This window comes from Artibeus jamaicensis, unplaced genomic scaffold, assembly GCF_021234435.1.
Source record: "Artibeus jamaicensis isolate MK-2021 breed Jamaican fruit bat unplaced genomic scaffold, CSHL_Jam_final contig_64, whole genome shotgun sequence".
NCBI classification, from domain to species: Eukaryota; Metazoa; Chordata; class Mammalia; order Chiroptera; family Phyllostomidae; genus Artibeus; species Artibeus jamaicensis.
Genome location: NW_026521911.1, coordinates 6,546,866 through 6,562,123, shown reverse-complemented (window position 1 = coordinate 6,562,123; position 15,258 = coordinate 6,546,866). Strand labels below are relative to the sequence as shown.

Here is a 15,258-nt window from a genome sequence, read left to right as displayed (position 1 = left end):
GGTGGGAAAAGGTAGAGTTACAAATGCTCAGTAGCTTTAAAAAACAAATTCCTGAAATATCAACCTATTATGAGAAAAATGTAAAACGTGGGAGAGTTTAAAGACCCCAAGAAGTGCCCAGCATCCAAAGATAACCACTGCTAACAAGTTAAACTGTTTTTCTCCATGACTTTAGAGAAAATTCTTTAATGTATTTGTAGATACAAATTTGATTTATAAAAAGTTGGTTCAGACAGACATTTTCCAGAACACGTCTCCCAGTGTCAGTGGAGATGGACCTCAGTAAGAGTAAAATAACATGTACTTTTTTTTAACTCGGTTGCTTTCAGTGATTGAGCCAGAAGAGCTCAAATTCATGGATCCTGGTTAACCTGAGGCTTGATTCCCAGGCCCCCTGTTTGGGGAAAGAAGCTTCTGTTCTCAGCTCTCTTTTCCTTTCCCCCCAGAATCGGTGGATAACTGCCCCAGCAACTGCTACGGCAATGGCGACTGTGTCTCGGGGACCTGCCACTGCTTCCTGGGCTTCCTGGGCCCCGACTGCGGCCGAGGTGAGAGACCTGCATGGCGGCCTGCGGTTTCCACTCCCTGGGCCCCTCGGGCAGCTCTGCTGCTACTTCTCAGAGCCAGTGCAGAGCTCCAGCCCACTCCCTGACTCTCATGAGAAAGGTTCCCAGGGGCCCTCCCTCAGAAACCTGGACAGGGAGGTCTGTGGCAGAGCGTGGCCTCATCAGCCACTGTGACCCCCACATGCATGGCTGGGGAGGTCAGGAAGGAAGGCCCTCAGGGGGGCAGCCACAGTGAACTTCATGCTCCATTGTAAGAGCAGAGGGAGTGGCATAGGGTCCTTTTAACCACTGATTTTCTCTTAGAGGAGTGATCAGTGTTTGCCAAGGGCCTTTGAAGTTCATCTGTAGCTAGAGTGGTTTCTTCCTGCCCCTGTGCAGAGGGGTTGGGGCTTATTTGCTGCTCAGTTATTGCCTTCTAACTGTGCAAGCAGGGTCATGGCTGAGACCACCAACGACTTGGAAGGCGAGACAGCTCTTCTCCACACAGGACCCTAATTTTGCTTCAGATCTGGGCACGCACAGTGCTAACGATAACCACTGTTGCAAGAGTTTAAAGGCTGCCGGTGACCTGCCCTGTGCATTTGGCCTCCATTTCTGTCCTGGAAGAATTAACAAGGAAAATGCCAAAGGAGATGGGAAGACAGTCCTAAGAATTTGGCACTCCCTTTAGGGAGGCTGGAAAGGCCCTTCTCTTCCTTTGGTTTTTCTACCTCTTCAGTCATTCAGCAGGCATTTGCTTTGTGCCCTTTCAGGCACAGTCCTGTGCCACACTCTGAGGTTACAACACGAGGCATGCCCACCAGCTCTCAGAATGGGAAACAGGGAAAGTCAAGTTACAAAGCACCTAATAAGGGAGAAACACTGTAGGGAGATCCCAGGCAGGGAGCTCCTGTCATAGTGAAAGTGAGCAGCTGTCTTAGCTTGAATGGGGTGAGGACCAAGAGAGGCTCCCCAGATGAGATGACTCTGGAACCAAGACCTGACGCTTGAGTCGTTGTTCATTGGTGGAAGCCAGAGAGAGCTTTCCAGGCTGTGGAAACAGCACCTGAAAATACAGTGATAGGACGCTGCTTTGGGGTTTCTGCCTATTCTTTCCAACAGGAAATAGACTAGGTTTGAGGCAGCAGGGCCAGCAGCCCCGAGGCAGCCCGGTGATTACCGGCTGAGTGCTTTCAGAACACAAGATGCCAGGTGGGGGCCCGGGGAAGGTGGTGCAGAGAGGAGATGAGTCATTCCTTCTAACAACAATTACTGTCTCATCCCATATGCACTTAAAGTGAAGAGTCATGTATGAAACAGCCTCCTCACTAAGGCCGGTAGGCACTTACAGCACAATGAATATAATTTATTTTTATATAGTGTCGTCCATATAGGCGTTCACAAAACACTTTACGCTAAGAGGCAGAATGGAAAGATAATACTTTCAAGAGCTAAGTTGGGCCCAGCTACTCTCTCTCGTGGGGCAGTGAAATACGGGGTTTTAGTGGAAGCTTGAAAGGCAAGAAAAACAGATTTGCTGCTTCAAGGTGACAGTAAGTGGTGCTGCAGTTGAGGTGGGGGAAGCAAAATGGAGTGCTATTAGACGGAGTGCATCAGGAGGGGCTGAGGCAGGTAGGAGGTTAGCTGTCTTTTCTCGTGGGCCCAAGGAACAGAGTGAAGCTTTCCATCTGAGGGTACTGGCAACCACCGTGCTGTACCAGGAATATAAGGGGGTTGGGGGAAAGCAGGGTTCAGTGGGAACCAGCTCTGCCAGCCCCTGCACCTGGGCCTACAGCCTCAGATGTGTTTCACCTGGGATGAAATAAAGCATGAGAAACAGATGGGCGCAAATGGGAACTGTGGCAAAGCACTTGAGGCTCTCGGTCAAGCCAGCAGGCCAAGGGGAGAGAGGGGCAAAAGCTGCTGGGGGACGCTGGGCTTTGGTTCACGCCAGGCTTCCCATGCTGTCTCCCCAGCCTCCTGCCCGGTGCTCTGTAGCGGGAACGGCCAGTACATGAAGGGCCGGTGTCTGTGCCACAGCGGCTGGAAGGGTGCTGAGTGTGACGTGCCCACCAACCAGTGTATCGATGTGGCCTGCAGCAACCACGGCACCTGCATCATGGGCACCTGCATCTGCAACCCCGGCTACAAGGGCGAGAACTGTGAGGAAGGTAAGGCTTGTGCGCAGCCAGAGCCAGCACCTTGCTTGGACTTAGAGGTCAGCACATGGGGCCAAGAGGACATCCAGGGGACAGAGGAAGCCACCTGAGCAACCCTGTGCTCCCTGCCCCCTGAGTGAGGAACTCGTCAGCAACAGGAATTAACTGAAAGGAAGAGGACATTCAAATTTGGTCCTACTCAATGAAGGGGAGTGTTGTATTGAGTACTTACTGTGTACGAGGCTCTGGGCTAGAAGCCTTGTGTTATTTAACTTCAAACCCCACTTGGGAGGGGAATCATCTTCATTTTATAGTTGAGGAAACAAAGACTCTGAGGCTCAAATGATTTGTCCGAGGTCACACAGCTGTTGCGTGGCAGGGCTGGGATTGAGCCCAATATTTCTATCTCCAGACCCCAAGTTCTTTCTACTCCTTTTAAGCTTCTCTGCTCCCCATTTCTGAAGTGTGTGTATATTTTAGATCTCCAAATTCTGCCTCCTTCATGTGTCTGTGTGTGTTCATGTAAGTGGCTTTGAGGTGCTCGTAAGCATGTCTCTGTCCTTCATAAGGTAGAATATACAAGGTCTGTCCAGAAGGTATTCACCATGTAATATGAAAAATAGAGACATTTATTGAAGAAGATACAAGATACAAGGAAAATGTTTCTTGCATACATACCCACTCCCCTTCAAAGTAGGCACCTTGAGACCTCACCCAGTTCTCCCAATTGCCATCAGCTGCCCCATTGTATTTTCCTGAATCTCACTGATGGTCTGCAATCTCTTCCCTTTCAAAGGTGATTTTAGTTTTGGGAAAAGCCAGAAGTTGCAGGGCACCCAATCTGAGCTGTAGGGGGTTCTGAGTCACCTGGGTGATTTGGTGTTTTGTCAAAGACCTGCACCAGATGTGATGCATGAGCATGTATGTTGTCATGACAAAGCTTTCAATCACCAGTTGCCCATAGCTGTGGCCTTCTAAATCATCCAAATAATTTCCATGAAGGCATGTTCAAGCTTTACACAAAATATGATGCAGATTCTTTGCTCTACTGATTCAGTCATTTTGAATACAAGGCCACACAGTACACATGCTCACTCAATGGTGTCCATGGCCCCCACTGACTAGTACAGTGCAGTCATCATTGTTCACACATGCACATTCCGGTCCCCTTTCCTTGGCTGTCAGGTTACACCGATGTGGCACAAACCATTCTTGTTATATTAACAATAGCTGGAATTTTCCAGACAGACCGTGTATGCCTGTATAGATCATCACTATAGAAAGTGAACTACTGATATAACCATGGCATCAGTATTTCCCTAGGAAATCTAACAAGGTGAGATAAGCAAATATTTGTATTTCATAGGTTAAGGAGCTCAGACCCAGGGATGGGCAGTGGCATGACCATGGTCACAGAGCTAACCGGTGACAGGGTTGGGGTTCATGAACCCAGGTCTTCTCACTTCCGATCCAGTACTCTCCCCTCCTGGCTGCATAGAATTTCCAGATAAAAGGAGGTGTCTTATTCACAAGCAGTGCAGAGTAGCTTTTAAAAGTGTGCACTCTGGAATGAGATGCAGGTGTGAGTCATGGCTGAGCCATTAACTAGCCTCAGTCCCCCCATCTATAGAATGGGAATGCCTTCCTCAGAGGGCTGTGAGAGGAGCAAATTAAATGGCCCACGTAAAGCACTTAGCTCAGTTTCTGACACATAGTAAATGCTCTATAAATGTTACCTCTTATTAGTATTATTCTGGTGGCGACTGAAGCACATTTCCTGTTTTACTCCACTCCTTTCATCCAAGTGCTTTTGAAATAGATGGACTTGGCCATTGAAACTGAGGGATGATGCTAATAGTCTTTAGCTCCCCTAAGGCCCTTAGCACCTTCTCCATTGGGTGGAAGACGCTCCAAGGAGAGCTAGTTTTCTAAATTCATTCAGAATTTAACAGAGAGGCCCCTCCCAAGCCATCACTCTCTCTAAAAAGAGAGAGAGAGAGAGACTGTAACAGGCCTGTTTAAAAGAGTGGAGAACAAGAAGGAATTAGTGTCTGAAAAGCATTGCCCCTAAGAGACACACTGTCTGTAAACCCCAAGTGTGACTGGAGGCCCTGATTTGGGCCTGTTAACGTTAGTGTGGGTTACTTAGGGATGTCTGAGGTGGGGGGGCGGGCCAGCCCCTCGCACAAAGGGACTCGGCTTTCTCATCCTGACAATGGTAACCTTCATCTGCTTTCCATTCTCGGTTTAGTCACTTGAGGTGAAGACCCTGAGAAGGAAAGAAAAACAAAGAGGAGATTCCTCCTGGAACTGTGGGGCTGCCCTCCCAGACCAGCCCACCACGCTGTGTGGGCCAAGGGCGGGGGTGGGGGGGGGAGCAGTCCAGCTCCACAGGCCCTGGACAGTGCCCCAGAGCCCTAGGGTACTTACAAAGGGGAAAAGGAGGTTGTTTAGCTCTTTGATTTACATTATCTATTTGAAAAGAAATGTTCTTACTCCTGCTTTCTTTTCTGAGGAAGGCCATCTGGTACTGATTCCCTTTATTATTTCTATTGCTCTGGTGAAGCGTCATTGTATAGTCCTGTGTTTATAATGGGGGTTTCTTGGGGCCTTTGCTTCCCCAGCCTGTCCCCCCTCTCCCTTAACTCTCTTCTAAGGGGTTTCACTGTGTTTATAGAACATCAGCTAACAAGCTTACTTTCCCCGCTCTCCCGTTTCCTCCTTCTGAAGTTTATTGCCCTATATTTTTTTTAAAGCCTGAACCACGCCAACAGGACCCTCGGAGGGAGTTGGGGGAGGGAGAAGAGAACAACGTAGGCCTTTTGCAGTGAAAAGTGAGACTGGGATTTTGGTGCTGAAGAGCGTCTACAAGCCTGTGTGGGCATCTGGGGGCAAGAGCTGTGTTTATGGCCTGACCGTGCGGCCCTCATCATTTCATCTGCAGGAGGCTAAGCTTCCTCCAGAAAGTTTGGCTTCAATGGCAAGCTCTTCAGAGGAAAAAATATAACTGCTTGGCACCTCTTCTAAGGAGAAGCTAAGTAGGACTGTCTGCACGGAGTGCAGCCCATCCCTCCCATGTTACGCACAGTTCCCTGAAAGATAGTTATCACGTGGGAAACCATCCAGTGTGATGGAAAGAGACCACTTTCATCCCATCCCAAGGTTCCTGTCGCCCCAGAGGCCCCGGGAAGGGAGGGCAGATCCACAGCCGATGTAGGATGTCTCTGTCAGAATGTCACTGTGGCACAAATGATGGCCCTGCGTTCAGGATGCACAGGGACCGTGTGCTCCCAGCAGGATCCTCGGCCATTCAGCTCATGCTTCCTGGAGCCGCCTTCCCTAGAGGTGCAGTCCTCTGTGAAACTTCCCCGTAGTGCCTCGCTCACTTGGACCTTCAGCAGCGATGGCTAATTGATGGTGAATTGCCTGGAGGTAGCCTCTCCTTGGTTCCCTCTCCTCTTTCCTTGCCTGAACCATCTTCTGAGAGCGCGGGATTCACTTTGCTGGTTCCTGGCTCCCAGCAGACTTACTGTGTCTGAGGACTGTGACACCAAGGGCCTCGTGCTAAACTTGGCATCCTCTCAGCTTGCTCGCCAACAGTGCAGATTTATAGATTCAACCTCAAGGGCACCTCAGAGACAGCTTCAACCCAAAGCTGGGGTCAGGTATTCATGGAGCCGGAAATACCTTTATAGGTCTTGGGATAGAAATTGCTGACTCATTTCCTTTAAAATTGGAAAACTCTCTAGATCTGGGGAATTATGATAGTAGCCTAATGGGCTGGAATAATCCTTCTGAGATTCTGAGATCTGAGGCGAGTCATGAAAATTTATCACTATTATTATTTTTATTTTTTTTAATTACCAGGCACTCCCACAGGCCATGCTTGAACCATTACTAAACGGTGTCCTGAGACTTCCTGAAACTCTTTGCCTTCATTTGGCTTTATTAATTCTCCAGTTTGCCCTATTTCTTTTTCTGTCTTCCTGCTTTTTAACCATTTTATGTGCTTATGTCTATATTCGTGAATACATGTATTTCAGAACCAATAAAATTCTAAAGGAAATCACAAGAGATCTGTACTAGCCAAGAGTGATTCAAATTTGAATTACCACTGTGTGATCTTGAGCAACTTACTTAACCTGTCTGGGCTTCAGTTTCCTCATCTGGAAAATGAGCACAGTAATGGGATCTACATCAAATAGTTGTTAGGGTTAAGTGAGATGATATATATATATAATAGCAAACTATGGCACAGAAGAGGGACTAAATTTAAATTGATCGTTATTGTTGCTATTGTGTTATTATTGTTACTATGTTTTTAGCCAAATGGTTGCTCCCAACCTCTGGTCTTCTTATTTATCATTTAGGTCATTAAGTTGAACTCCTTTAAAAACCAAAGTAGTAAAAGAGCTTTCTTAATAAGCTGGCCCTCAAAATAAACAGCCTGTTCCCAGAATGTTACCATTTATAAAGTCTGCTCATTTGTGTCTGAGACTCTAATATAGAGTCTGGGTCTCCCAGTCTTTCGTGCAAAAGTCAAATATACTAGGTTATAAAATTTAATTGATAAATAAAGTACAAGCATGTCTGAATTATAAATGAGCTCTGACCACAGTTTGCTTAAGTCATGCTGCTGAACGTCCTGATGGGGCAGAGAAACAACTATTTCCAACCGTTTATGGTTTATACAGTCCTTTCCAACCCTCGATGGCATTTGGTCATCAGAGCAACCTGAGAGACAGGTAATTTACCGTACCTGCTTTATAGATGGAGGCTCAGAGCAGACATGTGACTCGCCCATGGTCATAGAACCAGCACATCTTGTCCTGTGACCCTTGAACTCAGGATCTCAGAGTTCGAATGCTAAAATCTGTTCTTTGCAGCATAGGGCTTCCTCACTCGCTCTTACAGGAGCTGACTGACTGCACTATGGCAGCCCCATCAGCACTGTTTTCCAAACAGCCACACAGTGGGGCCCCTGCCAGGACACGGCTCTGCCCTTACCACTGCAAGATGAATAGACTCCCCTGCCGCCCGACATGCAAAACGGATGACACTTTTTGGTTGAGTAGAGACATGGACCAACCCCCTTGCCAATTCTATCTTCTCTCTGCTGCCTTTTGCACTTTCCGTGTGAGCTGAAGCCACGTGATAAATCCTCTTCTTTCACTTTTTTCTATGTAGGGCTTTATGGAAGATTAGAAGTCTCTGCTGATTTTGTATAATCCTGTAACTAAAGCCCTGATTTAGGAAAATCAGCTCCAGTAACAGAACTATCATTAGGTTCAGAATCAGACAGACCTGTCTTCAGATTCCTCTCTGGCAGGGTTTAGCTGTATGATCTGGCATAAGTTATTTAGCTCCTTGAGCCTCAGTTTCCTCATATTACCTCACTGGGTTGCTGAGAAAACAGAATCTGGTGAGGTTAGTAAAGTACTTCCTATAGTACAAGCAAAGAGTGGGTAACCTACAGTATTCTTCTTTCCCTCTGCCTTGGTGGTCTCGTGAGACCATGTTGACCTTGGGCACCAGGAGGCCTGCAAGGAGGCTTGTCTGGGAGCTACCGCTGCAGAGTTAGTTCCCCCACCACATGAGAACAAGCTGTGCAAAGCTTCCACATACGACTCTGAATAGCCATGGAAATGCTTGCCTGGAAACATTGCAAGACAAACGCTTGTCTGAAAAGTGAGGTTTGAAAGTTTATATCAATCACAAAATTTAAGTGCAAAATAAATTCTTGTTTAAATTAAGAAATCTATTTTAGCACCACGTTCACGTAAATAAAACTGCACTATGAAGCAGAAAACAGTAATAGTTTGTTCTGCAGGGATATTTTGAGTACCTCCTCTGTGCTGGGCATTGTTCTAGGAGATAGACATGCAAAAAGGCACGAAGCAAAGTCTTGGCCTCGATTATTGCAATGATTACAGATACAGTAGGCACTGGGCGCTATGTGAACACTGGATACATATTTCTTACTCTGTCCACCCCTCACCAAGAGGTAGGAATTTGTGTCCACATTTCACAGGTAAGGGAACCAAGACAGAGAGGGAGACATCAATCACATGTACAGCCGGGGAACCCGTCCCATTCGCTAGTGTGACTGCTCTTCACCACACCAAGTGGCCTCACCAAAGGCAACGTGTGTCCCACCAGAGTGTGTAAAGCCCCTTCACTCTGCTACAGGGTATGGGACTTGGCTTAAAGAAGCCTCACCGTGGCCAGCCACTTACCTGTGCTCTCTTTCCTTCATGTCACAGTGGACTGCATGGACCCCACATGTTCTGGCCGGGGCGTCTGCGTGAGAGGCGAGTGCCACTGCTCCGTGGGATGGGGAGGCACCAACTGTGAGACACCCAGGGCCACGTGCCTGGACCAGTGCTCGGGCCACGGAACCTTCCTCCCAGACACCGGGCTTTGTAGCTGTGACCCCAACTGGACTGGACACGACTGTTCTATCGGTAAGTGTGGGGGAAAGACCGGCACAGCAAGGTTGGAGGGAGGATGTCTCCACTGCAGCGTGTTCACCGGTCGGTCCCGAGCCCGATCGATGCCCTGACGCTGTTCTCAGACCTGTAACGGTGTGCGCCCCATGTCTCTGAACGCTTGAGTCTCCAACCTCTACTCTTAAATGGGCAGAGGATTGAAAAACAGTATCTTCCCATCGTTCCTTTCTTAGTGGTGGCCTGAGGGCTCAAAACATTGCCCTTAACCGTGTTAATCATGCTTACAGATGTTTCACTGAAATCTCATCCCTCACAGTAGTCCCTAGAGGCAGGGTGGCAGGGAGCAGTGTCCCTGGTGAGGCCTGCCAGGGTGCGGCCTTGGTTCCACCCATTCCTCGTAATGAAGTCCAAACTTGGTGTGGTACTTGGGTTCTCTGTCATCTGACCCCCACTGCTTTTCTGGCCAGACCCTCTGTGCAACTATAGGAAGTTCCATGAGGATAATAAACATGTCTCACTTACCTCTCCATTCTCGAGACTTAGACTAGGCCTGGCCCGCAGCAGCTGCTCAGGAAACACTGATGAATGAATGAATGAATGAATGAACGAACATATGGTTGAATGGCATCTTGATTGTAGTATCTGCTTCACCACAGGGCTTATACAAAATTGAAAGGATAATTACTCTGGTACCCTCTGTAATCACTTTGTGATTTATAGAGTCTCTCAAGGTGAGGATTCAATGAAAACATGTGAATCACCTAGTGCCGTATTGGTATGTAGTAGGTATGTTCACTTCTAATATCTCATTTAAACAGTGTCCACCGTTTAAATCTACACACACACACACACACACAACCCCTGTGAGAATGGCATCATCATCCCTGTTTACCAGTTTACAAAATACTTTACTCAGTGAGTCCTCACCAAGTACCTACTGTGTACTAGGCACTCTTCTAATCAGAAGGGATGAAGAGCTAAGAAAGTTCCCACCTTTCTGAGCTCACATGCTAAGAAGAGCGAGGGGGGACAGCCAACAAACAAAGGAAGAGAAATCAACTGATGGAGAAGCTTAGACCCAGGAAGTTTTGAGAAATCTTTCCCATGTCGCACAGCTAAGAAGTGATAGCATCTCTGACTGTGTGTGTGTTTTGTTTTGTTTTTCACCCCAGGTCACTTTCCCTACCCCCATCATGCTGCTTAAACAAAGTAAAGCTAAATTAGCTCATTACATTGTGTATTGACAATTCTGGTGGTGGTCAGGAAGGATGTTGGAGACCTTTGGCAAAAGTGAGATCCATGCAGCATTGGTTCCTTTGGAATATTTTGACTTGTCTTTCCCTACTGACGGGAGAATTGATGTTCAACACGCAGTCTAAATTTGGACTTTTATCCAAGTTTGCAAGGCTTGTGTAAAGACACGATCGCAAACACAGATGCGCAGGGTCTTAGGGATAATTCTTTTTATGTAGCTCTGTTTATAGCAATATAGTAAATGGTTCTGTTAAAGCTAGGCTGGGTTGTATTGTTCATTACGTGGCCACACAGCTAATTTATGATAGGTATATAAGTGTCCGTACACTGTTGATCCCCAATGAGACTCCACAGCCTCCTACGGAGATAGGTACAATTTTGGGTGAGATCACTGAGCATCCTTTAGTTGGCTCTGCAAAAGAAGACAACAAAACCATTGGAAGGGACTTTGAACAAAATTGTGAGTGTTCATCTTTCTCACCTCTGTGCACACCGCTCCCCGTAACTGGTCTCAAGCACGCGTGTGGCTTCACTTGCAAAGGCAAGGGAGCTTCACGTGTTGAGAATGGTCCCTGAATCCAACAGACCTGGGTTCAAACACTGGTCCTACTACTGACTGGTTACAACTTTGGGCAAGTTGCTTCACCTCTCCAAGCTGTAAAATGGAGATAATAGTACTTACCATCTGGAGTTACTGTTGAGGAATTATTTAAAATAATGTGAAAAGGCACTTAGCATGCTACTTAGCCCATGATACGGGCTCAGTAAATGTTAGCTTTTGTTATGGTTATGATAGAAATATCCATTGGTGAGGGCCCTTGACATTACAAAGATATTTGAAAGATGCACGGGAAGATATGCCCTTTTAGAAATGTCGATTGTAGCTTTAAGTCTCTAACCTGTAATTGACTAAAACATGATTGCCACAAGGCCAGGAATTTAAAAGATGGCTTCAGAATGACTCTCTCCCCTTGAAATAGTAATAACAGTTTGTGTTGCCTCACAGCATAGAAAGACATTTCACATATACAACAGCAGCAGCAGCAGCAGCCTTGTGAGGCAGCATGGCAGGCACGTCATTATCCCCACTCACATCGAGGCTCGGGGAGTTGCAGCACCTTGCCTGAGTAACTTGGCCCTGCTACCTGCTGAGACAGGCCAGTAGCCAGGTCCAGCCTGGGGCCTCAGCCTGGCCGCTTCCCAGGTCCCCGTACTGCTGCCCCACAGGCCACTGCCTCTCCTCAGCTGTCACCGCCCTTCCTGAACCAGTCTGGGGGCGAGTGGAAGGACTCGGGTGGTGGCTCTCTCTCCACATCCCCTACTGGGTAGGCAGGGCCTGCCTGGGCTCAATCCTGGTTCCGCCATGTGCCATGTGACCTTGGCAAGGTACTTGACTTTTCTTGGCTTCAGTTTCCTTATCTGAATAGTAGAGTTAATAGCAGTGCCTACCGCAGAGGGTCATGTGATCATTGAATTATACAGTGCGTGTCTGCACGTAGAAGAGCGCCTGCCCAGAGTGAGCCCTTCGTGGCTTTCTCCTCCCTCCCTTCCAAGGGCCCTCTTACTGAGTGGAGGTGAGACTCATTATTGAGTCTTAGGGACTATCGCCAAGGGGCTGCATGTTCAGGGAGTCAGGGCATCAGAACAGGCACTGGACTTGGCGTCAGAAGACTTGCTCCCATATTGGAATGACTTCAGCAAGTTGCTTCAGCTTCCTGACCCACCGTTTCCTTCTGGGTAAAAACTACTGTAGGACTTATATGAGAATTCAGTGAGAAGATGTAGGTAAGGTGGTTAATGCGGTGTCTGGCACAACTCAGACACCAGCAAGCGGTAGCTTTACTCATGTTGTTTGTGTTGTCTGCTCCTGGCCTGCAGGGCCGGGGCAGGGCCCTCCCATCAGGAGCTGCAGGCTGGCAGACACATCCAAAGTAATTCTTACACCATCAGCGCTGACTGTAGGATGCGGGGTCGGCATAAATGGAACCCCAAAGTCTGTCCCACATAGGAAGGCAGACTAGCTCTTCCCTGAGATGGGTTTCTTGCTGTTTGGCGTGGAGAAAGAGGATTTAATGAAAGCAGCTTAAATCAGCAGGCCCTGTTCTCAGCCGCCAGCCTGTACTGAAATGTGAGCTGACAAGTTCCCTAGCACTCTGGTTAGGGTTGTGCAGACAGGGAAGTTGGGTTTTATGCACTGTTTACTGAGACCCCTGGGTTCCCAGCACCTTGGCTTCTAGTCTCACGTCAGAAATCCCTCCTTAACTGTAGCTTCGTTAACAGGGTTTTCCTTCCTCACAAACCACACAAGATAGCTGCTTGAACAGATCCCTGTGTCCTGGAAGAGCACAGGTTGTATGTCCTGTCCCGTATCCCCAACACACCTCCGTCCTCAGCTCCGGGCCCAGCGGGCCTTCACTTCCTCTGTCTTTTGAGGGTGGTGGCAATGATGATGATAGTGGTGGTGGTGGAGGTGATGCTACTGCTGTTGTTTGTTGCAGACAGGAAAGAATCAGTGAGGGGAAGTGATTTTAAAGTAATTCCGCTCATCGGTGGCAGTGTTTGAATGAAGTCCACGCCCATTGTTGCTGAGGGCGCAGCTCTCGCCTCAAGCCCCCTTCCCATGCAAAGAGGTTTCCTTGTTAGTAATCTCGTCTTTCTCCCTGATAAGCCACAGGATGGAGCTTTAACTAAAGAACCATCTGTTTCTTAGTGCTTCTCATATACCAGGTCCTCAACTCAGGGCTTTACAGCCATCACCTCAGTCAAGGTTCATGAGGACCCCATGAGGGAAGTACAACTAGTTCCATTTCCTACCTAAGGACACTGAAGCTCAGAAAAGTCAAACTCCTTGCCAGTGTCTGTCCCTGCCCCCCACCCCACCCGCCCTCACACCCGGTCAGCAAGTGCCAGATCTGGCCCTAAGCACCCTCCACCACTCTGTGGCAAATCAAGCAGTGTATTGTAACAGAGCCGGTCTCGTGCCAAACTCCTGCCAACCATGAGGTCAGGGTCTGTGGATATTACTAGCACACAGCCTGGCACACATCAGGTCCTCAGTGATCGTTGAGTGAATGACTTATTCTCTGAAGATCAAAGGGGAGGGAGGGGCCACAGCTACAGGCTCTGTCTGCCCTGGAAGATCCCAGCACAGGAGCAGAGATAGACAGTCTCATCTCTTCCCGCAGGACCCACTCTGCAGGGCTGAAATCAAATTCCCTGGCTCCTTCTCCATCACTTTCCCAAACTAACCCCTGTTAGTTTCATGCCCAGTGCCCCCCAAGAGCTGGCCTTATTTCAGCTCTTTCATCCTGCTGGGCTGGATTCCCCTCAGCGTTTGTGTAAAGCGACACTCACGGCCACAAGGCCCAGCAGAATGACTCCCTCCCATCCCTCCCCAAGAGCTTGTGTTGGCTTTGCTTCTTAGGCTTGGAGCTACTTCAGAAAGGGGAAGGCCATCTTTGAGATGCTCTTTAAAATTGGAAAAGCCTACCCTTTTTGTCAGACCCTAATGACTTCTAAAGGAGATTTCAGGCTCGGTGGCATTTTCCAGGATGCATTTCAAATGTGACCCCTTGGACCTGTTGCTCACCCTCTGCTGTCTCTCCCTCGGGTCTCCCTTCTCCACCCCCGCCTAGTGACCACTGTCCTCAGCCCCATAAATTCACCCCCATTCCCACTGCTCTGTGAGCTCTCTGTAGTCTTCCTTAAATGACTCTTGCGGAGGAGGGCCCTCTCACCACATCTTATCCCTTTTGGTCACTGGCTCATAGGAGCAGTACATGGCAGGCATTGTGCCTATAAAATGCTCATGCTGGTGGGTTATGAATCGTACCATTTCGTTGCAACTGAGTTTCATGAAATAACAGGGGAAGATGTTTTAGAGACTCGGCAGTACAGGCTTGGAGGTAGTGTGTGCAGGCAGTACAAGTGCATAGGATTCGGAGTAGGACCAAGCTAGCCTTTTAAGACTCAGCTTGTCCAGAGAATACAGCTAATGATACCTGCCTTGCATTATTGTTTTTCAAATTAGCTTTAATATGTATGAAAAAAATGCCTAGCATGGTGGCTGGCATTCAATAAGCACTCAGTAAGTAAAGTATTAGTATATATTTTTAGAATCCATGATTAAATCTAAATTAGCCAAACATTATTTAGACTCTTAATAAAGGTTAAGCTTGAAGGCAGTTGTTATAGTAAAGGTTCAGAACCAGGCCTGGATTTGGGTCTATGTGACCTTGAACAACTTGCTTAGTCTCTCAGAAGCTTGGTTTCTGTGATTGTCTACCCACCAGTACTGGTTACTAAGTCTAGATAAGAGTCATTAATTTGCTGGCACACTTATCCCCAAGCAACAGAATGAAGGCCACCAAGCATGAGCATCAACCTCCTCCCAGGATAATGAGCTTCCTGAGTGTCATTCAAGAGCAGAACACAGCCTCTGTGGAGAGAGCACCCAGCCCAGCTCCACACTGCACACCTGCATGCCTGCGCCAACCAGACACATGCATTGACTACTTCGTTTACTCGTGAACTTTCTTGGCTTCCCTGTGTGTGGGCACTGATCTAGGCACTGAAAATCAAAGAGCCACTGTCCATAAAGGAAGCGACACCTAATCATAAGACACAATAAGAGCTCTGACTGATATGTGTAGAGTTGGGTTTGTGAGCACAAAGCCAGGAGCAGTGAGCTCGGCCAAAACAGGAATGGGAGAGGAAGCTGGGAAAGTCCTCCCCAGGGATGAGACAGGTGAGCCACACCCTGACAGGGGACGGAAGGGGGCTCCCTAGTGACACAGGAGGGGAGGAGTCCAGGCGGAGGGAATGACGTGTGCAGAAGTACAGACAGCTGTG

At 48.0% G+C, this 15,258-nt stretch overlaps 1 protein-coding gene across 1 annotated transcript in view; it reads left to right on the top strand.

Moving 5' to 3' along the window:
• Nucleotides 1-15,258, top strand: part of TENM4 (teneurin transmembrane protein 4) — a 725,358-nt gene that overhangs the window by 581,390 nt on the left and 128,710 nt on the right. Inside the window, exons 13-15 of the mRNA XM_037138546.2 lie at nt 447-548; nt 2,522-2,716; nt 8,968-9,168. Coding sequence (XP_036994441.2) covers nt 447-548; nt 2,522-2,716; nt 8,968-9,168 — 498 coding nt within the window. The remainder of the gene's footprint in view (nt 1-446; nt 549-2,521; nt 2,717-8,967; nt 9,169-15,258) is intronic.